Source organism: Danio rerio, chromosome 7 (genome assembly GCF_052040795.2).
Source record: "Danio rerio strain M-AB ecotype USA chromosome 7, GRCz13ab, whole genome shotgun sequence".
Lineage (NCBI taxonomy): Eukaryota > Metazoa > Chordata > Actinopteri > Cypriniformes > Danionidae > Danio > Danio rerio.
The window spans coordinates 32,110,177-32,133,756 of NC_141027.1; the positions used below are offsets into that span (position 1 = coordinate 32,110,177).

Below are 23,580 nucleotides of genomic sequence, written 5' to 3' on the forward strand. Positions count from 1 at the left end.
GTGTAACTGATTATAATGTATTTGAAAGCATTTTAAATGAACAGATGTAAAGTGCATATCTCAAACAATTTAGTTATTACTTTTTATGTAAATAGAAACAACATGTTAACTTATACAACATTAATTGACATGTTATTTTGTGTGTAAGGAGTATAAATTCTGGCAACCCAAATCTGTTTGCTTTGTTATGGCTTGTTATTATTGTTTATAAAGATGTATAAAAAATAAGAGCACATTGGGGCTTAATAATAAAAGACCATTCTTTACACACATAATGTTTTGATCCAGAAGCTTATACTGCAAACATGTGCGCAGTAACTTAAGGAAAACATGACAATCGACTATAAGTTACCAGCAGATACATTTATGCACAAAGTTCGACCGAATTTTACTTTAAACCTCTTATTAGCATTTGTCAATAGCATCTGTTAGCGCTGCGCTAAAAGCTACCGCTAACTGTTTACCTCTTTCATTTCATTCACAAAGACTGAGCTAACGCGATAAAACGCGTACAACCTACCATCTGATACAATATGATGCCTCAAAGATAATTTCACTATGTTATTATGAGAAATGTGAGTTTAAATGCCGACATTCGCGCTGATAGTAGCAATTCCAAACCCCTAAGCGCGAAGATTTCAAACGCAAGCTGAAGTTCCGTTCGTGCGTCTGATTGGATGAGGGCATTCTTACGTCAGATGACGTATGATGCTGCGACTGAATGGACTGAATCCATAGAATCAAGGATGATGAAGAATTTAATTTACGGTGGATACATGGGGTGGAATAAAGCAAGAAATGTTTCTTATATTGAACATTATGATTTCTACGCCATACGATATTCCAGGTTTAAGTTACTTTATTGTTATTAGCGCAATTAGACCAGCAGTTTTTAGTGATGCGGCTGACATGTAATTATTGTGACCAAAATGAACATTAATTTTCATTTTAACAAGTTTTTTTTTCTTGATGTAAAGTTAACGTTAGGTGTCTAAAATTTTCTCTAATTGTTTCCTCCGAGAATGTTTTTAAGCGCCTGTTAAAATGTATATAAGACGTTTACAGATACAACTTATTTTTATTTATATAATATTTAGTAATATAATATTAACATTATGTAGTATGAAATGTTTACATATATTTATTTGCATATTCTCATGATCTCGAAACGTTTCAATACGACACAAATCTCACGTGGAAAATCACAGAAAAATTCACTTATTGGTTTACTTTATGAAACAGTAAATTTGTAACGTGTTATAACGTTATAACAAACGTTAAAAAAACTAAACTAGACTTTTTATTTGGATATTACTCATCAAAATACGAAACAAATATTCTTAGTTTGGCAGTTGTGGACAGGATAAACACATCTGTGCATACATTTCTTCATTTGTCAATATCGCTACACGTGTTTCCAATAAACAGATAACGAATTATCTGACTGTATCATTTCTGTTACAGGAGGAACAAATATTTGTCTCTCCTGTTTCTTCCGGGAGCTGTCAGAGCTGCACTCGTGAACCTACTACAGTACACACACATCGCTAAAGAAGCAACGCTGTTTAATACTTACCGTACGTTACCTTTAATCAAAATCACAACTTGCTGTATTGTTATCTGTTTGCACAGTAAACTATGTGCTTCCGAAATGACATTTGAACATGATTTACTCAATGGTGTGCGGAGTCGTATGCCCTTAACTACATCACGTGTTAAAATATATGACAGCAAACACACGCACTTCCTTTTAGAATCCGAAAATATATGATCCCGAACACATGCCACTGATGCCAGAAAAACCCTGCTCTGGCACGTGTCCGTCTATCTAGCGGGGATTTCTCAATTATAGATGCAGAGACATTTGCAAATTAGAAAATGATGGGTAATTTAGATTAAATAAGAAGATTCATTTCTAACGTTTGCATATTAACAACATGTTTACATGCTTAAACAATTTGTATTGTGAGTTTTAAATATCTCAGTCTTTAATTAAACATTTAATGACTAATACAAATGAGTTATACCAGATGGCATGTTTGACAACATGTAATCCCCTGCATTTCTTGTCCTTTTAATATTATTCTGATGAAATATGTGTCCTCTGTGCAGGATCTATATGCCCCAATATTATAGCTGCTTCATGGCTGCACCCTGCAGACAGACTTTGGGAGTTTGGAAACACGTGGCTACTCTCCGAAACCCCAGAATGTTCAGGAGGTGCTGGAGAAAGTCGTGGCATCCAGGGAGACTCTATACTGGATCAGTCCCTTCAAGCCCCGATTGTGAGATGCCAGTCCAAGAGGAGAAGCCCTTTCACACACCGGTCATGGTGAAGGAAGTGCTGCAGTTTCTGAACATCAAACCTGGACAGGTCAGTTAGTCCTTCATCAGGAATCTCTTAATTTAAAAGACCTGGCTATTGCAGTGATAGTTTGATGTTTATCAGGCAACATTTATGCCTTTTGACTTGTATACAATCTATGCCTGTGGAAAAGGAGGTATTTATTAAAGTGTTAAATTTCAAAAAGGAACATTTACTCACTGTCTTTGAGTTTCTTTTTTATGTTGAAGACAAAAAGTAGATCATTTTAAGAATGCTGAATAGTCAGTGACATTTATCGTAAGAAAAGAAAAACCTTTTTTTTTTTGGTCAGTATTATAATCGTGGTTATATAAAACAATTATTAGTGGGCTTTATGACCAAAAATATTTATTTAAAGATTGTATACATGCTGCAGAAATCTGCATTCAACTGAATTCAGACTGCTAGTAAGTGGGTGAGATATGTTGTTTCTTCATAAATGCTGGTGGCTGAAATTTAAATTGAGTTTTAATTAATTGCACAACCCTATCATTTAGGGTAAGCTACAGGGATTCAGCATTCTTCAAAATATCTATTTTTTGTTTAACAGAAGAAAGTGGATTGCGAGTAAATGATGACAAAATTGCAACTTTTACAAAAGTTCTATGTATTAAATCTTAAGTGAAAATGTGATTTAGTGAGCATAGACGGTATGTACCTGCACAAAGTTGTTCCTTCAAGTTAGTGTTTCTCGAACTTCTGACGTTCCACACTTTGGGTTTAGGAAAGGGTTTCGAGTCTCACCTGTCCCCAATAACCCAAACAAAATGCTAATAAACTAGGACTTTAAGTTGAACTGTTCAAATACATTTAAATAGCTAATTTTAAAAGCATAACATTGAATAACAACATGAAAGTTTTTCTAACATATGAAGTTAATTATAGGAATACAGTCATGTCTGCATTTTGCCTCTAATAACACCAAATTCATAAACTGAGGAAAAAAAGTCATTAAAATATTAGTCATTAAAATATTAGAAAACATTAAGAGCTTGAATGTCCATGTTAAATGCTTGAACAAACTTCATTGCTTCTCTCGCATTGCACAGACAATTGAGTTAGAAACCTAATTGAAAGTGCCTTTTTCATACCTGTTGCATGATACCTCACATGTGAAATAAATGGCATAGCCAATGCAGATAAAAAATTTTAAATATAAAGATACAATTTAATCAGCTACTGATATTAACCCTTGAGATTGGTTTGGGACAGCGTTGTTTAAAACCAGAGGTTTACTTAAATAATATTTGTTTATATTATGCTTTTGAGTAAGGAAAATACACTTGTTTAATGTTAATGTTTGTTAGGCATTTCAACACAAATTAATATGACAAAATCAGGCTAGTTTGTTTTGGGAAACAGCATGCCACAGTGAACTTGTTACATCTGTTGGTCTGTGGTGATGATGCAGGTAAGTGTGGCTCTGGGCATTCAGCTTCTTTGACTTCTTGTCCAGTTCATTTCCTCTGTCCAGTTTGATGAAGTCAGTTGCCAGAACTTTTCTTTATTATTAAAAATGAAATAAATTGAAATTGAGCAACACTGACATTGTTTTTAAAATGTAGATTTTTAAAGCTACTTGCTCTGGTCGGGTTAACATCGGAGCTTATTGGCCCTATTCAGCATTGGGTTGTCTGAAGAGAGCGTTCTGACTGGTTATTCAGCAACAAATCCGAGCGTAAGTGTGACGTAATGAAGTGAGGTAGCAAGTGAACAATTTAAGAGGCTGGCTGTAAATTCAAATTTTTCAAATATTTACAAACCGTATGCTTTAATAGATTATCAGACATATTTATATTTATATGGTGCTAAATGCTGTTTTGTTTACACTTTTAGTATTCAGTTGTAAATAAGAAAACAGATACTGCCATTTGCAAAACTGCCCATGTAGGCGCAGAACATTTGTTTCAGTCGGCTTTTATCTTTTTGGTGAGTTCATGGGCAGCATTTTGGTCCAGATTGGACCAGAAGTAAATCACTGCAAGGCAGCCACACAGTTAGATGTCGTCGGTGCTAGTTGTTTGCCGTTGACTTGCTGTGCACTGACCTTAAATCAATGAAAAATACAAAGTTTGACGTGAGTTTACAGGAGAGCCAAATTGTAGAGTTTTTGAGAGTTTTTAGAGCCAAACTGCAAACATCCAATCTGCTATTATGATATGCTTTCTTAACTGCTGTTTTCTTATTGGTGAAATTTTAGTATTTTTTATTTTATTTTAGGAGGAAAACATGTAGCACATGTTTATATGTTTAATTAAATGGTGCTACAATCATTGATTTGTTTCCCCCATAATTTGAGTTTTATGAACACATTTTTATTTATTTAAATTGTTGCGTGTGTTTTTTTTTTTTTTTAAACCTAAATCTCATTCAATATTTTTTGCACTTACCATGTAACGAAAATCATCTTGTATAGCAGCATCATCGGAAATCATGTGCTTCGTGACATGTTTAGATGGAAATAACTAATGAAGACCACAACGTGCATCCTTTTTAACTCCTACACAGGGTGCAACATTGAACTTTTGTGTTTGTGTATTTGTGTATGTATGTGGGAAAACCTGGAGGCGGAATGTTGACTTGTCATCGCCATCTTAACCACATGCCGTCTTGTCAAGAAAAAAAAAAGTTGCTTGTCACCAAACTTTTAGGACTCCCGATTTGTTAACTGTCCCCTCTTGGGAAGGGTAGGGAATTTAGCAGTGTGCTCACAGACCTTGGCGTACTGTAACGTGCTAGCAGGCCAGATGGGCGTGAGTCAAAGGGCCTTCTGCTCTAGTGGGCAGCTTGAGATGGGCATCGCTGGGTCCTACAGCTCAAAGCGTTGCTCATGCAGGTGGGGGCTCTGGGTCAGTGACTGAGTCAGTGATGGCACCACTGTCGGGTTGTTGGCAGAACGTGGGGCGACACAGTACCGCACCACTCCTGACTAAGGTTTGCACCTCTTAACTTCACTATCCGCCCATGGGCCAACTGGTGCAGAAACAGCCTGCCAAAGGCATGCGTTTAAACAAATAATCAAATAAAAAATAATGAAATAAGACCGTCTGTGCATCAATACGGATTGTATCTCACAGATGTTGTTGATGTGTTGGTTTGCAATGGGGTTGGGCTCCGTTTAGTATTGTATTGAGCATGTTGTGTAATTTCCAGTTAATCTGAGTTTGAATTGAATTAGCAAACACGAAGTAAATGTTGAGGGAGTTGGGTTCATTTAAATCCTTTTAGAATGTAGACTATATGTTCACAAAAATGTATTTGTTTCACTCTAGAAGACATGGGAAACATATTCTCAGCATGTCAGAAGTGTCTGTACTGTTCCCAGTTCAGCGTACTGTTGAGTAACTGGAGTGTTTGAATGAGTAGGCAAAAACTGACATCACAGGATCTTGTACTCTTGGAGATTGGCTCATGTCAAGTAGAAGTGACAGACAGGCACGTCTGAAAGTGAGTTTTGATTGAGTAACTAGTAGATCTGTACTGACTCAATCCATGAACTGTTTTAGATGATTCATTCTGATTTTAAGTTCACAAAGTTCACTTTAATAAACTGGTTCAAAAGAGCAATTTGCTCATGAACCAGACATCACTAGTGGGCTAAAGATCTATTAGTAAAACTGTTCCTTACAGAGAACAGGGCAAAATAGTCTTGGCTATCAAAAGAGTCTTTTTAAATAATTCATCTTTTAAAATGCCATTACATGTATAATGTCTTTCTTATTATTAGTTGGCTCATAGGAGTAAAACTCGTTTCCTCTACAGAATAAAGAAATAAAATAATTGTGACTTTTTAATTGAGATTTCCAGTATAATTTTTTTTTTTGTCAAATTAACATTTGCTACACAGAATTGTAAGATATCTTCTCGGTAAGAGAAAAGTCAGACTTACAAAAAGAATAGTGAGATTTAGCAGTTATAAATCCACAGTTCTGTCAATGCCAAGAGCCTAGTGATCAGTGTCTCGACATGTATTGCATCTCTGCTACTTGCTTCCTTTCCAAGAACATTTCTTAATTAAGTCTTTCTGTCAATATAAATTGTCCTATCATAATAAAGGTGAAATTGACAAAACTAAATCTTACAAAAAAGAATAAATTCACAATTTTGTGTCCTTGTAATTGTAAGAAATAAACTGTGAAATAAAGAGAGTCATTAAAGTTCAATTCTTAGAAGAAAGACTTTTCTTAGAATTAAATGTTATCATAATTTTGACTTTTCTAGCATGTAATTCTGAGTTTATGTCTTACAGTTAAAGAAAAAATGCAATATAGATTAGAAACGTAAAATTGTGAAAAGAGTCAGAATGCTGAGATAAAAATGTGCAATGACCTTTTTTTAAATGTAATTATTATTTTTTATTATTAAGTGCCAGAAACAAATCTCTGTAAACAAAAAAGGAAAAATAGGCGACACTGTGGCGCAGAAGGTAGTGCTGTCACCTCACAGCAAGAAGGTCGCTGGTTTGAGCCTCGGCTGGGTCAGTTGGCGTTTCTGTGTGGAGTTTGCATGTGCTCCTTGCGTTCGCATGGGTTTCCTCCGGGTGCTTCGGTTTCCCCGACAGTCCAAAGACATGCGGTACAGGTGAGATGGGTCGACTAAATTGTCCTTAGTGTATGAGTGTGAATGAGTGTGTATGGATGTTTTCCAAAAATAAGTTGCAGCTGGAAGGGCATCTGCTGCGTAAAAACATATGCTGAATAAGTTGGCGGTTCATTCCGCTGTGGCGATCCCGGATTAATAAAAAAGGGACTAAGCCAAAAAAGAAAATGAATAAATGAATAAATGAAGAAGAAAAACTAATTATATTTGTTATTACAACAAAATATTTTTCTTTTTTATTTTCTTAAATAGTTTTACACTTACATTACATACATGTTTGAGATCATACAATTGAAAACACTTACAAATATAACATCCACTTTCTCATTTAGCTATATATGCTTTCCTTTTTGTGCGCATGTACACTAATTTTATACATAAAAGTATATATTAAATAAATAAAATAAAATAAGAAAAAAAGGGGGGAGGGGGTCAAATAAGTATATGCAGTTTTTATTTTATTTTATTTTCCTGATTTTGACATAGCAGGAGAAGCTTTTCCCGCCATGACTTGGTCTTCAAGTCACATGATCTGTTTTCTCTGATTTGAGGCGTTTAGTATCAAAATCTAGTAAGCAAGCAGCAAATTGGTAATCATTAGGCGAGCATGAACCAGCTCTTTTTACCCCATTAAACAATTTAGCTTTCTTTGTTATTACACTGACAGACAGCGTAATAATAACTGTTAGTCAGACGCTTACTGTGACTGCTCAGAGGGATCACTCTAATATTTTGATCTGCCATTGTAAAGCAATCAACCCCACTGCAGAAGCTCTCATCCAACGAGGCAGGAGTGAGTATGAATGGAGCTCTTAGGCAATCAAAGAGTAAACGCTGCAATTACGCCAAAGTGGGTAAATGTAGGCTTTCAGCCGGCCGCCACCTCCTACGCAGTTATCCAGGAATGGATAGCGGCACAGGTGAAGGGCTTTCACACGGCACCCCCTGGCACGGCAGCTGCAGAGTACAGATTTCACTGACAATTCATCAAAATTGCTTCTGTAAGCGGGATTGCCCTTGAATGCTCCGTGACAACATATGGTCGGCGCTTTGTTTACTTTACAACGTTCTGCTTGTATACATCCGGTCAAGACACTATGGGTTTCTTTCTTTTTCAATGCCTTTTTACCCCAACTGTTACTCATGTCACACTCTACCTGCAATGGAATAATTATCCACAATGCACAATGTGGTGGCTACACGTTTCTCATTCTGCGCACAGGTATCATCAACATGTGTGGTGGCCCACGCTAAGTTTCTATTGCCATGGGAACCATTGAAACAGCTGAGGGAAGGTTACCCATATTTAGCTTACTACTCAGAGCATTACAAAATGTTTTTAGTGATCCCCAAATGTTTGGGGGGATTTTACTCAGTGCCTTCTTGAAGAGCTCAAAAGTGACCACTGACTTTTTCCTCAGACAAATTTTCACAAGTATTTTTTCACATTTTTTCAGACTGTTTTATTCCCATTCATTCTATTTAGAAGGCAGTTAAAAAAAAAAAGTATTTCATAAATAGTCCTTGAACCAAGATGAGTCATAACATTACGACATTTGATTCAAAGCAAAAAGAAATTACTTGAAGTCACAGACAAAGCTACTGTGTACGTAAATTCTCTATGAAAAAATAGCCTATTAAAAAGATGTAAATCTTTGAATAGTGTAGTTCAGAAAGTCTTCTCAAATAGAGAATGAATTTCCGGCGCTTTTTATAATGATATATGGTGTGATATAATGGCATATATGGTGTTGTTTGTGTCTAAAATGTATTTTTAACCAATTTGGACAATTAGAATACTTTAAACAATTGCCATCAAATGTTATAAATAAACTGTTTCAAATTACTTGTAAACGATGCATCTAAAACTAGGGAGATTGAGCTGCAGTATTGCCACAATCAAAAATACATATAGGAATGCATATTATCAAATGCATTTGTTCATGCCTTTTTCACCAAGAAGGTCCATACTGATCCCCAAGGCAGATACCGATAATATCAGGGATGGTTAATATGTGTGTATACTTTGGGGGTTTTATGATGTGGTCACATGTTGATTTGTCAGTTTGTATGTCTTAGTATTTGGACTTTTGTCACATGGTCAAGAAAGATACAAAAAAGTGGTAAACTTTGCTCTGGTCTCTTTTTCCTGATCTGTGCTTTTCCTGCTCTGCTCCTCTCCTGCCTTGGATTCCATCTTCTCTGACTTTCCCCTGTCTCTACCTGTTCCTTAGGTGACTTTATTTTACAACTAAGCTGGGTACAATTAATATTATATGTTTTTAACATTTCATGTTTTACTATTTTATATACAGTTATTTGTAACTAATTCATTTGTAAACGGGGAATTTTTGTCATTAAAAAGCTATTAATGCTACCCTTATTTCTATTTTTGGTATAAGATTGCAGAAGGATGGTTTGACTAGAAATGTAAATTTTTCACTATCAACTTTTTAGCCATTCGGCAGAACCACAGTTTGAACCGCTGTAGTTAAGTCCCATTCTTACAATCATTATTGCTGAATATGGCTCATCATTTTCTATAATCATTATTAAAAACAGCACATCATATTCTGAATTCATATTTTATATTTATTTATTTTAGTTTTTTAGGAACTCCAGCAGAAAAGATATTAAATTGTAAAGAAAACTGTTTTTGAAACAAATGAAGACAGCAGAATGCAATGATTCATTTGAATTATTTAGCCTGATATGTTTACTGCTCCAAAATGCTTAAAATGTTTCTCAAAATAAAATACATGTTCAAAGGAGGGAAAAAATTTACCCAGACATTTTAAAAGAATATATTTTAGAGCAGTAAACACAATCCTGTGAAACTGTGATATTTTTATCCAAGGTTATCATTCTGTAAGAATCTTATACTGCCTAATTGTATGTGTACTTTGTTGTTTAATCACATAAAGAAGCACACTCAACAAAATCCCCGCATTTTTTAAAGGCTAATCTTTGGCCATTGTGTTCATAAACACAATAAAAATGTGTGTAATTGGTTGTAATGCAGTGTGCATACATTTAAAAGTAAGGACGTTAATTAAGAATTTTGGCCAGAGGAGAAATGGTCATGCTCAACTGAGCCTGGTATCTCTCAAGTTTTTTTCCTTCACTTTCGTCAATTGGTAAAGTTTTTTGCTTGCAACCTTTACTACTGGCTTGCTTGGTTTGGGATTTGGGGAGGTGTGCATGAATGAATTTGCTCTTCAGTGTTTGGACTTTCAACAGTGAAAATTAAACCACACTGAACTGAAATAAACTGAACTTCAACTCTGAAAACTGGACTGACACTGTTTTAATTTACTAGACCTTTTATGTTAAGCTGCTTTGACACAATCTACATTGTAAAAGCGCTATAGAAATAAACATGAATTAAATTGAATATAGGGGGAGTTTTTGATTATTTTGGTAGCATTTTTGTCACAACCCCTAGTTAATTCTGATAGATATCTAAGTGTGTAAAACAAGCCGCAATGATACAAATCTGGGACTACAGCATAGTAAATGATCTGTTATTTTACAGTCTCAGTTGTTCAGTGTGTTTCATTAACCTGTTTTGTGTTCTTATAGAAAATCACTGACAGTGAGAGAAAGAGCAGAGGGAGAAAGGGAATTCTTTGTTAATTCTCTCTATTCTCTCTCATTCTGGCCTTTTTCACCTTCCACTCGTCCATAAATTACCCAAACTAGAGCAGCCTCATTAGCCACCAAATTAGCCTTGAAAAAAATTATATTTGGTACAATTGGATATTCTATTCACCTTGAATTGCTGATCCACTTTGCCAGCCGGGTAACCATTTTACACTAATTATCTTAGCCATCAGGATGCGATTGTAGCATTTGGCTAATTGAATAATGAGCAGTATGAATCCAGCAGTTTGATTACAAGGGTGTAACGTGGAAGCCATTTGAGAATGACAAAAGCAGCAGAGTCGGAGACGGACAAGTGGGAATTTCCATCTGTCTGAAGGGAATAGACATTATTGTCCACTTCGGAACCTACAGCAGTGTGTAATACTGCACTGTGCGCGACCTATCTGAACAGGTAGCGATGCATGTCCTGCTCCCTTCTGTCTGGAAATTAGTTGAAAATTGATTTAAACGTTTTGTTAAATTGGATTAGTTTTTCCGTCCGCGAGTTTGTGTAGGGTGGAGGGATAGTTTGCATTAAATGAAAAATGAAGCGAGACGAATTTCATTTTTACTTCATTTCATTTTCCACCCTTTCTTCTCTGTCCCAATCTTCAAGTGCACATAGAGCTTAACTGAGTGTAACAGATTGATATGAGGAAGTTCACAGGTTCAGCGTTTTCATTCCTTGCCATTTCAGACCAATCTCAGAACCAGATGTGACCCTTTAGTAATGACTCTCTTGCTGTCTCATAGTGTTAGATCCAATTGGAAAGGCCAGAAGTCCTGTATACATGCGTTACTCCATATTTCTTTATGGCATTTTGCTTTACCATCATTTAAAATGAAATATTTATCTATATTTTAAACATGCTTCTCAGTCACTTATGCATTTAATTTGCAGCATGTAGTCACAGCTCATTATCTGAACATTCAATTTTAAGGTGTATGAGGATAAGAGGCAGGACAGAAGCTTGGCATTTCATGGTAAATGGGTATTATAGAGCTATGATGTGATGAACGTGATGTCCAGGAAGCACAATATATCTTTGCCATACTGGCTGTCTATTATTATAGGTTTTCAATTATTAATTTAGATTGAATATTTATTCATTTTCTTTTCTGCTGATTCCTTATTAATCTGGGGTCATTATTTTTTACACAGTAGATACCCTTCCAGCTGCAACACATCACCGTGAAACACCTATTCACACTCATTCACACACATACACTATGGACAATTTAGCTTGTCCAACTCGCCTATAGCGTATGTCTTTGGACTGTGAGGTAAACCGAAGCACCCGGAGGAAACCCACACCAACACAGGGAGAACATGCAAACTCCACACAGAAATGCCAACTGACCCAGCCAAGGCTCAAACCAGTGACCTCCTTGCTGTGAGGTGACAGCTCTACCACACCACTCATTGGACATTTAATTGTGCATAAATATATTTTTCTTTTGTCAGCTTAATTTTTCATACTCTTTATCAGGGGTTCTCAAACTTGTTCCTGGAGGTCTGGTGTCCTGCAGATTTTAGCTCCAACTTGCCTCAACACACATGCAAGGATGTTTCTAGAAAGCCTAGTCAGAGCTTGATTAACCCTGGTTTATACTTCTGCATCGAGTGATCGGCGTGACGCATGGTACATGCCTTGCGCGTTGTGTTGCATTTATACTGCTGCACGCTGTTTGGGTTCCTCAGCAATAACACTTCCGAAACACTAGCTGGCAGTTAGGTTTTTCTGTTTTTCTGTGTCGAGTTTCTTCGCTGGTGTTTTGTTTTTTCTAAACACTACCTTAATGTAGAAGTAGTTAAAACTCGCTCATTCTGAGGCGGTAAACACCAGAAGTGCAACAACTGTAATAATAAGGTAAACACAGATCAAAACTTTCCATCTGGAGTTGCTTAACAGGACTCGACACTTGTAAACACTCGCTCCAATGGGTTCCTGTGGCTTTCTATCCCGCCCACACTCGTCAGCACTACCAAGCCGACCAATCACATAGCTTGCGCTTCGCGTCGTTGTGACATTTAGTTACATTTTTTAGGGGTGCATGTCAGGGATGGCCACAGCGAGGGCTATGCCACTACGCGCAGATTGCGCCGGAACATATGCGTGCACTTAATGCAGAAGCATAAGAGTGCTTTCACACTAGCACTTTTGATCCACACCCGGGTTTGTAGGACGTCAGAGTACAGTACGTTTAGCTAGTTGAATGTGTCTTCTGCTTTCGGGTGCGCAACCGTTAACTTTACCCAGGTTCCACCTGGAAGAGGTGATCTGGGGTATGATTCATGCAAACTCTGGTCCGGCTCACTTCTGGTATGAATGCAATCGTACCAAATAACGGAAGTGAACCGCCAAATGTACAACAAACTATTATAAACTATTATTTCATTTTCGTAGTCGCTTTCTGTCCAAAACCAAAAAGATTCTGTAAAAGTAGAATGACTGCGATGTGTGGACATCTTTCCATTTTGGCGCTTTGCTTTCATGGTTTTAACCTAGGAACAGCTATAAGCAAAACAGCAGATTGATGACACAAGCGTACCAGGGTTCAGAAAGAAAAAAGACATCATGAACAAAAACCAACCGAGAAGGTGGCAAGCGGGGACAATCAAGTTTGGGTAAGGTCATCAATCATTTGAACCAAGTGTGAAATCACCCTAAAGCAGCCTTTAGCTAGCCCAGGTGTGACTGATTGGGGTTGAAGCTAAAATCTGCTGTTTAATTATTTTATATCACATATTCGGTTATTTTAAACAAAATCAAATTTAAAATGACATTTTAATGCTTATTTTTTTTTAAAGAATATTAAGTCTTTTTTTTTCTTTTGATACATCAGCCTATCTGATGTTGATAATTTTTAAGATTGGAGGCTTTGTTTTTGTTTTGGATGTTTCTGATTAAATTCACATCCATTGATTAGGCATCAAATAACTTTCATTAAATTATTTTTATTCTACAAACTCTTAATTTTCTGTTGAAAGGGTAAATAATGTAATTGTTTTTAAACAGGATTCCCCCATCATCTACCATTGGCTGCCCAACAGACTACCCTGCCCCCTTAATCACACCATTGGTTGAGACAGTGTTGCTATGTCAGGCCGCTCAACAAACTGAGCTGTTTGTTTCTGAAGTTGTCTCAGCACATTAAACTGATTGAGGAAGCATTTTAACTTTAAACTCTACCTCGCCCCCCTCAACTCCAGCCGAGGAACATAATGGCGTTAGAATGTCCTGAGGTGATCTTATAAACAGAAGACTCATTCTTATTGACAGTTGCAATGCGCATTTCCCTCCAGTTTCCTTGGTGAAGGGACATATGTTATTGTCTATTAGATTTATACACTGCCATCCGGTGGGCCCAGGCTCAGATCTCACCAAAGGGCCTTTTTACTCGGTGACGTCCACCCACGACCTAGCCAATCTCCTGTGATAGATTCTTCTGTACCGGCTTTCCCCCGGAGCCTGCCCACGAACAATCGAAGCCAGCCGCTGCTTTATTCATGTCCTGTCTCATTTAGTGGACCTGCTCTTAGCGCCTGGTCACACACATTTGCACACCCACTCAGTAAAGACACACCCTGACAGGAAGTGATTTGTTTTGTTTTATTGCCCGTCGAAATCCCCAACGCCCCCCTTTTCTGGTCTTTACCATCTTGTCTCCTCCCTGTGGAGAGTGTTTGATCCAAGCAGGTGGACCAGCGGGGATGGACACAGCCAGGCATAGGGGAATCCTCTGCTCTGGCTCAGGCTCTGTCACCGGGGAGGAGGGATTGCAGCCAAGGGAGATTAATGAGCTGTCAGTCTGGAGAACGGGGGAGGATTCGGGAATTGGCTGAAGTTACCTTTCGGGCTGATCTGGTGTCAGTTGAAAAGTTTGTCTTACAGTGATTGAGATTGGATGGTCGTAATGGGGTAAATTCTTGGAGCTGGGTCCTCCTGCTACTGTACAAGTCTCACTCTAACAAGATGCACACCATGGCCACACCTTCATTTTTTTATCTTTTTATCTTTTACTAAGGTAGAGTTTCACCGGTTGTCATTTGTGTGCATGCTTTTTTTGTTTAAGTTTGTATGTCATCATGGCACCACTGCCATGACTTTTTTTATGGGGACATTGCAACTGCTAAAACCAAAAATTAGTTTCAATGTTTAAAAAGTGCACCCAGAAAGCATTGTAGGAACTTGTAGGAACATTTTGAAGAATCTACAAAGAACTGTCAATGTTCCTCTTTGATTATTGGTGCATACCAATCAAGCAATTAAAAAAAGGATGGTCTCTGGTACAAATTTGACGTGAGTGAAATATAAATGCAGGGCACACAAAAGTCTAATGCAAACAATCAAGGCATTGTTGATTTGTGTTTAAAAAATCTTAGGAGTTCCCCTGTGAAGTCTTGCATACTGTTACGAACAGCAGGTGTTGAGGATGGCACATAAAATACTAGGAAACAGCACACACCCCTTGAGCAGATATTTAGAGTGGATGCCCCTTGGGCAATGTCTAAGGACAATAAGATGTTCCACAAATCATTATAAATTACTTTTGTGCCTGAAGCAATTCAGTTACATAATAAATGCAGGTAATCGACTGAATATTATTATTAGTTATTATTATTTATTATTTATTATTGTTATTGCATTTTTTCCCCAGTTTTTTTTTTGTGTTAAAGTTAAGTGTTGGTATTTATTGTGTTAAGTGTGTCATTCTTGTTATATGTGAAGCACCACGATGTCAGAATGAATTACCCCAAGGGTATTAATAAAGTGTTAAACAAACAAACAAACAAACAAGCAAAAATCAAGATGCGATGTCAAAATATATGACCATAAAATTATTATTTTTTTTTTCTAAGTCATGATGTTGCCCATTATGGTCAAAGACTATGGAATGCACAAAGACATGTCACTCGTATAGTTTTGATTAGGGAAAAGTGTAACGGTCAATATGGCGAATGAAGCCTCGCCTTCTAGTACAGGAGCCTTATTGTTGATTTCTAATATGAAGTTTTAATATAAGCTTGGCAAGCAATTTTGGAGAATTTGATGTTTCCCCATACAAACAGAATGCCCGAGCATACTGCCCGAGAGGCGTTTCAAAAATGGCCGCCAAATAAAATGACTTGCCTTAAAGGGATTTTGTTATGATTAAATACAAGCATCAAAAATATGACTCTGTGCTACAAATCTTTGCTATTTAATATTAGGACTAAATGTATTATTTTCTTTTTTGCTTCAGACCAAAACAACCAAGAGATCCGAGCTGTGAACACACACTTTAATGGTAACCGAATACTCAATAATAGGTGATCTATCTCTTTAATACTTGTGAAATAATAATGAATGCCATGTCTGGATGTAAAAAGACTTGATGACGGAAGTCGGTGATGCTGACGCCGTGGTATTTATCAACAAGCCGTGACGTCAGCGCATTGACAGGGCCAGTAGGACAGGCGGTGGACCTCAATAAATTTCATGTAATGTTACCCTCGCACCGGTCATGCATGGCAAATGTGCCCGTGCGCATGGGTAAGGTGTAGACGGCATTCTCCTGGTGGACATGTTGTGCTAGGGATAATTCTGGTCTGTCCTGGCAAGCCGCTGTCTCCTCCCTCAGTCTGTGGCAGTATTTTTTCGTGGAGTGTGGCCCACTGAAAGACGAGGCTGGTGAATAATTGATCTCTGTAATTAAACACTCCGGCAAGGGATGGCAGAGCTGATTGACGGCCAGATATTAAGCCCGAGCCTCGTAAGGTTGCAAGTTTAGTCTGGGGTTATCAGTGGCCATGAGCAAAGTCTCTCTCTGTCTGTCTCTCACTCTCCCTCTCCCTGACTTCTCATTACTCTCATGAATAGACAATTGGGCCATGGTGGTGGGGGCGCGGCATGAAAGAGAGTCCGTGACATCATTAGCCAAATGTATCATGGCTGTACCAGGTGGCTAAGCTGGCAAAGAGGGGACAGTCTCTTAGTGGGAGCTCAGCTGAGGCCCTCAAGCGTTCTGTGTTGCCACGGCAACACACCCGTTGAACCCTCCTGTGGCGACACTGGTCACTTTTGCGCTCCTGCTAAGAAATGCATTGTTCCGATCAAATGTGTGAAACGTAACCTCTACAGCAGCCCTTGAACTTCGATTTGCATGTTGTTTGAGATTTTTCTTGCTATTTTTTTCTCGCTTCAGGGACACGGGGAAAAAAGCTGTAAATATTGCGGCGTATTAGTCACCGTGCAGCGCCGTGTCACTCTGCAGCTCTGTAGGTGAAGCAAAACACCCACTTCTTTGATGGTAAATAAATCCAACAATGATGTGAAGGATAATTACACTAATGATGCAAGTAGCTCCTCGTGGGAGATTTAAAAAAAGCCTGAAGTTGAAGAATGGTTTCTGGAAACCCACATCTGAACGCTCGCTTTAATAACTGATATTTAAGTATGCAGTCTCCATCAGACAATATTGCTGAAATGTGGGGAAAAATAAATAAAGTGAAGCCTCTCCAAGACACGGGAGTTATTACGGAGGGTTTTATTACAATATTTACATTTGCGCCTACCGGGTGAGCGTGGGCTTGCTAATCAGATGTATGCCCCGTGGACAGCTGGATAGAGCGATGACTCATCACAGCAACATGGCCTTGAATGGGGTTTGCATGAAAGCTCAGAAACCGCAGGCATGCCATTATTTGAATTATGATTCTCCGTAATTTATTGCACCACATTTTCATACAGAAACCTGGCCACTGACGTATCGAGAGTCATGATTGCATTTAATGCCGATATACTAATAGAGGCACTGGGGTTAAGGGCGACTTTAGATATTAACCCTGGCTAATGCATGTTTGCCTAGAAAAACAATTAAAAGCGTTGAAGATTGCTGTAAACAGCTCCGACACAGCTTTATGAATAGCCCAAAGCTGAATTTTTACCTCAGTGTGTTCTTTGCTGATCCTTTTTACAAATATTATAGCAGCATACCAAAACTTCACAGATAAGGTTACATCTTCCCAAAGTGTAACATTGTCAGAGCTGATTTGCCACTCTTTTTGAAAACGTTCTTCCAACATGAAATCTTAAAGTAGACCTATAATGCAAAATGAATCATTGTTTTAACAGCAGTGCATGTCTACCGTGTGAGTAAACATCTGGCATTTGGTAAAAATCTGTTCACGTCTTTCCCCCCCGTCACGCTATTCCAAATTTGCTCCCACTGTGAAATCACAAAGCCCACCCATGGATGACGAACTGCCATATTCTTATTAAGTTATTACATTTATTCAGTCAAGATCAAGAAAATTTGCTTCAGGGGTTAAAAATGGCTTGCTTCATTTGGCAAGTTAATACATTTGAATGGCAATTGTGTATTATAATGATGTAAAACTTAGGTGTGGTTTTGAAGCTTATCTTTCTTTGACATGGAAATCTTTGGTTCATTTCCTCTGTTCAGTCTGTCAAGGCCAGGTGTTGAGTAAAAATACTGATCTATTGTGAACTTCTAACTGAAAACAGCACTGACACTGATGTGTAATTCTGCAAAGCTGTATAAACATCTTGAATGCATTATTGCTGAGCAAATATCTTTGTCATTAGGGATATCCCAAGCCGATCTCAAGGATCGGGATAGAGGTAATCGAGTAATTTTGTATGAGCAAAAGAGACAGGTGCCATTGCATAATAACATTGACTCCTTATCGTTGCTATTATTCATTTTACTTTATATAAATGCATTGTTAATATTAGTAGTCATGTTGATAATTTTGATTACAGTCTGTTTGCAGTATGTTTAAATCTGGCAATATATATACAATATGCAGATATATACAAATGTACATATATGTAAAACATACAGTTAAAGTCAGAATTATTAGCCCCCCTGTTTTTTTTCCCCAGTTTCTGTTTAACGGAGAGAAGATATTCTCAGCACATTTCTAAACCTAATAGTTTTAATAACTAATTTCTAATAACTGATTTATTTTATGTTTGCCATGATGAAAGTAAATAATATTTTCCTATATATATTTTTAAGACACTTCTATACAGCGTAAAGTGACATTTAAAGGCTTAACTAGGTTAATTAAGTTAACTAGGCAGAATAGGGTAATTAGGCAAATTATTGTATAACGATGGTTCTGTAGACTATTGAAAAATATAGCTTAAAGATGTTAATAATTTTGGCCTTAAAAATGGCCTTTTAAAAATAAAAAAAAAACTGCTTTTATTCTAGCCGAAATAAAACAAAGAAGACTTTCTCCAGAAAAAAAATTTATCAGACATACTGTGAAAATTCCTTGCTCTGTTAAACATAATTTGGTAAATATTTAAAAAAGAAAAATAAAAATTCAAAGGGGGCTAATAATTCTGACTTTAACTGTATATATAGAGCAGCGGTTCTCAATCCTGGTCCTCATAGCACCCCTCTATACATTCTTTATATGTTTTTTCTTTTATTGCTTCAGAAGTTCTTTCCATTTGATTACCCTTCAAAGAGGACATCACAGGATATTTTGCATTGTAAAAGTTTTGACTTCAAGTCATGATTGTAGTTAAATAACACTTCAGGCTACTGTAATTATTCAAAATGTTGCAAACAGTTCATTCATCCAATATCCTTTCACCTTAAGGCGATGATTTATACTTCTGCGTCAAGCGCACGTGTATGCAGCGGTGCAGCCGACGCGTTGACGCATAGCCCTATGCCGTGGCCGTTGGTCACGCCGATCACTTGACGCAGAAGTATAAACCAGGCTTAAGTCCCTTATTTATCAAGGAACACCAGCTGTTCCATCATATGTTTTACACAGTGGGTGCCCTTTCAGCTGCCTCCCAGTACTGGGAAACACCCGCACACTCTCACATTCACACTTATTCATACACTACGGCCAGTTTAGTTTATTCAGTTCACTACAGCTCATGTCTTTGAACTGTGGGGCAAACCGGAGCACCCGGAGGAAATCCATGTGGGAAGAACATGCAAACTCCACAAAGAAATGCAAACTGACCCAGTCTGGACTCAAACCAGCGACCTTTTTGCTGTGAGGCAACAGTGCATACCATTGAGCCACTATCCTGCCACAAGGCAAAGAGTTGTGTAGTGCAAATCATTTTTAAAATTATAATTTTTTTGTTGTTGTTGTTGAATGAAGTAAACTTCCAAGTTCAGCCCATTTTTCGTGTGCAGGTAGAAAGTGAAATATGTACACTCAAAATGTTTTGCTGCTTGTTCAAACTACTTATTTAAAATGAGCTGAAACAACACAATTCTTGAAATTGTTTTGGGACAAATTAATTCTTTTATGTTCAATCAGTTTGTGTTCTGACAACGTGCAAAATAAACAGTGTGGGGCCTGCGAAGATGAAAATTGAGAACCGCTGATGTAGAGTGTGTAAAATATATCTTTTAATAAATATGCATAAACATCCATCATTCTCATTTAATTATTTTACTCTCTTTCTTACTCTGTACATGCTAAAATTATTTAAAGAACTTTAAATGTATTAGAATTGTGCACCAAACATTAATTCCCATAGGAATATACAAGTAATGTATTTGATTGGAACTCAGTATCAGCAAATACTCAGTATTTAATGATTTAAATTAGGCACAAAAATCTGATTGGGACATCCCTACATGCAACTATTATTAGAAACATTCACAGCACATATTTCCAAGTTGATCTAAATGCCGATCTCAGCTGCATGTGCAGCATCTGAATGTTTGCTAAAAGTACACCACTGCTTGTGTATTTCATACTTCTTTTTACCCTTTTAGCCTTAGCCATAGTTTACTAGCAATTTACAAGAGTTTATGTGTGAAAGGGGCTATTGTTTTACTACGCAGTTATCCTTGTTCTCTGGTAAACTACTTGACAGATGCATCCACGCGTGTGAAAACGAGGCTCGGAGAATTAAATCATGTTTGTTATCCTCCCTCCCACCAGCTCATGGTTTTGATGTCAAACTTTATCGTAAGCGGAGTTTTCGAGGTGAGGTTTCAGTAACAGCTGCTGCTGTTTTCGACTGCTGAGCTCACGCTGAACTTTGAACAAATGCTAATTTTATGATGGAAATCTGAATATTTTACACCCAAATTAGAACCCCAAACTGTCTAAAAACTATAGGCAGGATATGATGGCAAAGCTTTCAGAGTAAGATGCTTGCTGAGCATCTTGCTGGTTTTTTAGCACCATTGATCCCATGCTGAGGAGCCAGGTGTCAATAGGCACCATCCAGGGCCGGAAGCACCGTCGCTTCACAGAAGGTCAGATGGCCTACACTTCTTTTTTCTCTTCTTTTTTTAAGTCATCCTTTCTCTCTCTTCAATTTTAATCACCGGTAGATCTCATCCAGTAGACACTTCTTTCCCTGAAGGAGGGAGGCAGGGAGAAAGAAAAAAAAACAAAAAGTTTTTGTGCTTTATGAGTCAGCTTTCTGACACAGAGCTTTCTTGCCCAGCCGTGGCCTAGACTAACTAATTGAATGCTGTTTCTGATTTAATTAAAGTGCTGTATTGGCATGGTGCATCTGTCTGATGGACACATTTCGCTCATTTGTATATGTGTGACTGTATGTGTGGATGACATTTTTTGATATGCGGGCTTTCCGTGGCTCCTGCCGATGCCTGAATGGATGGATGCAATAGTGATGAGGACACATTCAGGCTTTATGAGTGACAGGAATTGTAATGTATGGCGCTTCATTTTGCTGTTGTGAAGCAGGTGTCTTGGTTGGTTATGGTGGTCTCTGAGAAGAAGAGATGCCTTGAGGGCAGAGCGCTGTGTTGGGACTGTTTTTTTAAGTCTCCTGCTAAAATGTTATGCTTCTGGAATTGTTGCAAGGGGTATTTGCTACAAGAAATATTCATGTATTTTCTGTGTAAAAGTAATGATATAGAAAAATAATGTAGAAATAATGATATGATAAAACCTTAACAGTCTACAATTTACTAATACTACTACTACTAATGATTATTATTATTTTAAAGAGCCCCTATTATGCATTATAAAAGGTCATATTTTGGTTTTGAGGGTCTCCAACAACAGATTGATATGCATGCAAGGTCAAAACACACCATCATTGTCTTATAATGTGCATTTATTTTTACCTAATTATCCCAGCGACTTCCATATGAATCGTTCAGTGAGGCTAATTTGTGGTGATTGGTCCAATGACCCAGTTGGTTGTGATTGGTCAACTGGGTTCAGTTGACCAGAGACAGAGACGTAGACACAGAATAACACCTACTATGCTTATGAAGTAGCACAGAGTATGTGAGAGCCCAATACAGGAATGCAATAAAGCAATGCAGTAAAATACCAGCATATTGCTCTACTCTTAACCCTAACCCCACGTAATAACAATAACTCGCATTCAGTATTAATCCACACAGTAGCAAATGTTGAACTATTTTGCAAACTGACCATGCTGTGCGTGTGTAGGAACAGCTGATGGTGGCCAGAGCAAAGGCAAACGGCAGAGGATTCCAAGTTATGAAATGCATTTAAATCGGTAAAGGAAGAAGCACAGGTCACGTTTTTAAAGTGGTTTTGGATGCAAAATGTCTATATCTTTTATGATCTATAAAAGATAAGTGATCACAAGCCACATCTGTTAGTGATCATCTTCTTTGTGTCATGATCAGTCCCGTGATCCCTAGTGATGTTTTACGGGATCTGGCACTACATATTTGGTGATGTACCCTATCACCTTTGATGCGTTCAGGCAAAAGATTCTAACCCAACACCATTAATTTATTTGACTCTGAGTCAGCTATTTTGTTGAAGGATCAATAGTTTTAAACGGTGCACTTTGAGATTTAAACCTCAGCTGGATGTTTTCATTCTCTTAAGCTGCGTCCCAAATCATATACTTCTGCACTATTCTACGCCATTTTGTAGTATAAATAGTGTAAGGAGTGCATTCACACTAAAAACTCTAAAAAATAATAAGTGCACTTTAATTACCTGCATGATGCACTCATTCAGCCGGTAAAATAAAGTGTGTAATGTTGGACACTTCACGCACTCAACGGCCACAGGTTTGCTCATGTAGCGGAAGGGATGGAGCAATCAGGCGCACATGTTGGATAACTTAATTTATTTTTAAAGGTGAAAGCAAAATTTTCTCACGAGAGTGATTATAACGCCTCCCGATGGTGAATGCGGTTATTTACGGCAGGTATCATTTGATAGTTTGGTCATTTATTTCACTAATTTAACAACTGTCAAACGTCATCAGGGAAACGGTTTAAATTTCCGTTTAATAAAAAAATATTATTACTCCATTTGGGACGGCACTACATATAAATACTATGCTGTTGAGTGTGTAAGTGTATAAGTACATTGTGCATGAGTGCATAGTGTATAGTGTGCCATTTGAGACGCAGCTTTAGAGCTGTGTTACACACATCATGGATGGTTATTTTAAAAACCCATAATATGGGGCTCTTTAAAATTATTTTATTATTATAGTTTGTTATTTAAAGGATTAATACCATTGCAATTATATAGTATTAAAACAAATGTTTATAACGGTAATTTGATGGTAATTTCTCATGCTGAAATTTGATTTAACAATTTTCAGTTTCAGGTGAAATTTAATAAATTCTTATTTTAATAAAAAAAAAAATTATTACTGCACCCATCCTAAAATATATTGTCACACCAAATTATATATTTTTTCCCTCACCGATTATAGACTATCAGATGTTTCAGTTTTAATTAAAATATTGCAATCAAGGATAAAAAAAACTAAAACTTTATTGTTCACTTCAGCTGTCCACTTTCAGCAACCCACTCTTGTTTGTATAGCTCCCAATTACATGTAGATACATATCTGTTACACAGTCCTACAAGCATATACACACCCAAACCAGGCATGCGTATGCATTTTTCAGTGTAAAGACTCGGGTTATGTATTATAAGTGAGGGGTGTTTGGGTTACAGCAGTCAAGAGACACTGATAGAGGCTCAG

At 37.3% G+C, this 23,580-nt stretch overlaps 2 protein-coding genes across 15 annotated transcripts in view; one reads left to right on the forward strand and one right to left on the reverse strand.

The window, feature by feature from the left end:
* Positions 1–1,822, reverse strand: part of kif18a (kinesin family member 18A) — a 45,374-nt gene extending 43,552 nt beyond the window's left edge. Inside the window, exon 1 of one of the 3 annotated variants that reach the window (XM_087258958.1) lies at positions 1,577–1,822. The gene's annotated coding sequence lies outside the window, so the exon portion shown is untranslated. 3 annotated transcript variants of the gene reach the window in all.
* mettl15 (methyltransferase 15, mitochondrial 12S rRNA N4-cytidine) overlaps positions 685–23,580 on the forward strand; it is a 305,277-nt gene continuing 282,381 nt past the window's right edge. For 5 of the 12 annotated variants that reach the window (XR_015494813.1, XM_087259617.1, XM_087259620.1 and 2 more), the window contains exons 1-2: positions 1,505–1,577; positions 2,113–2,374. Coding sequence is in view for 11 of the 12 variants with exons in the window: in XM_087259617.1 (XP_087115743.1) it covers positions 2,120–2,374 (255 nt within the window). In the remaining variant the exon portion in view is untranslated. Of the gene's footprint in view, positions 848–1,489; positions 1,966–2,112; positions 2,375–23,580 lie in introns of those variants that run through there. The other 7 variants (XM_087259615.1, XM_087259612.1, XM_087259611.1 and 4 more) reach the window with 6 other exon arrangements.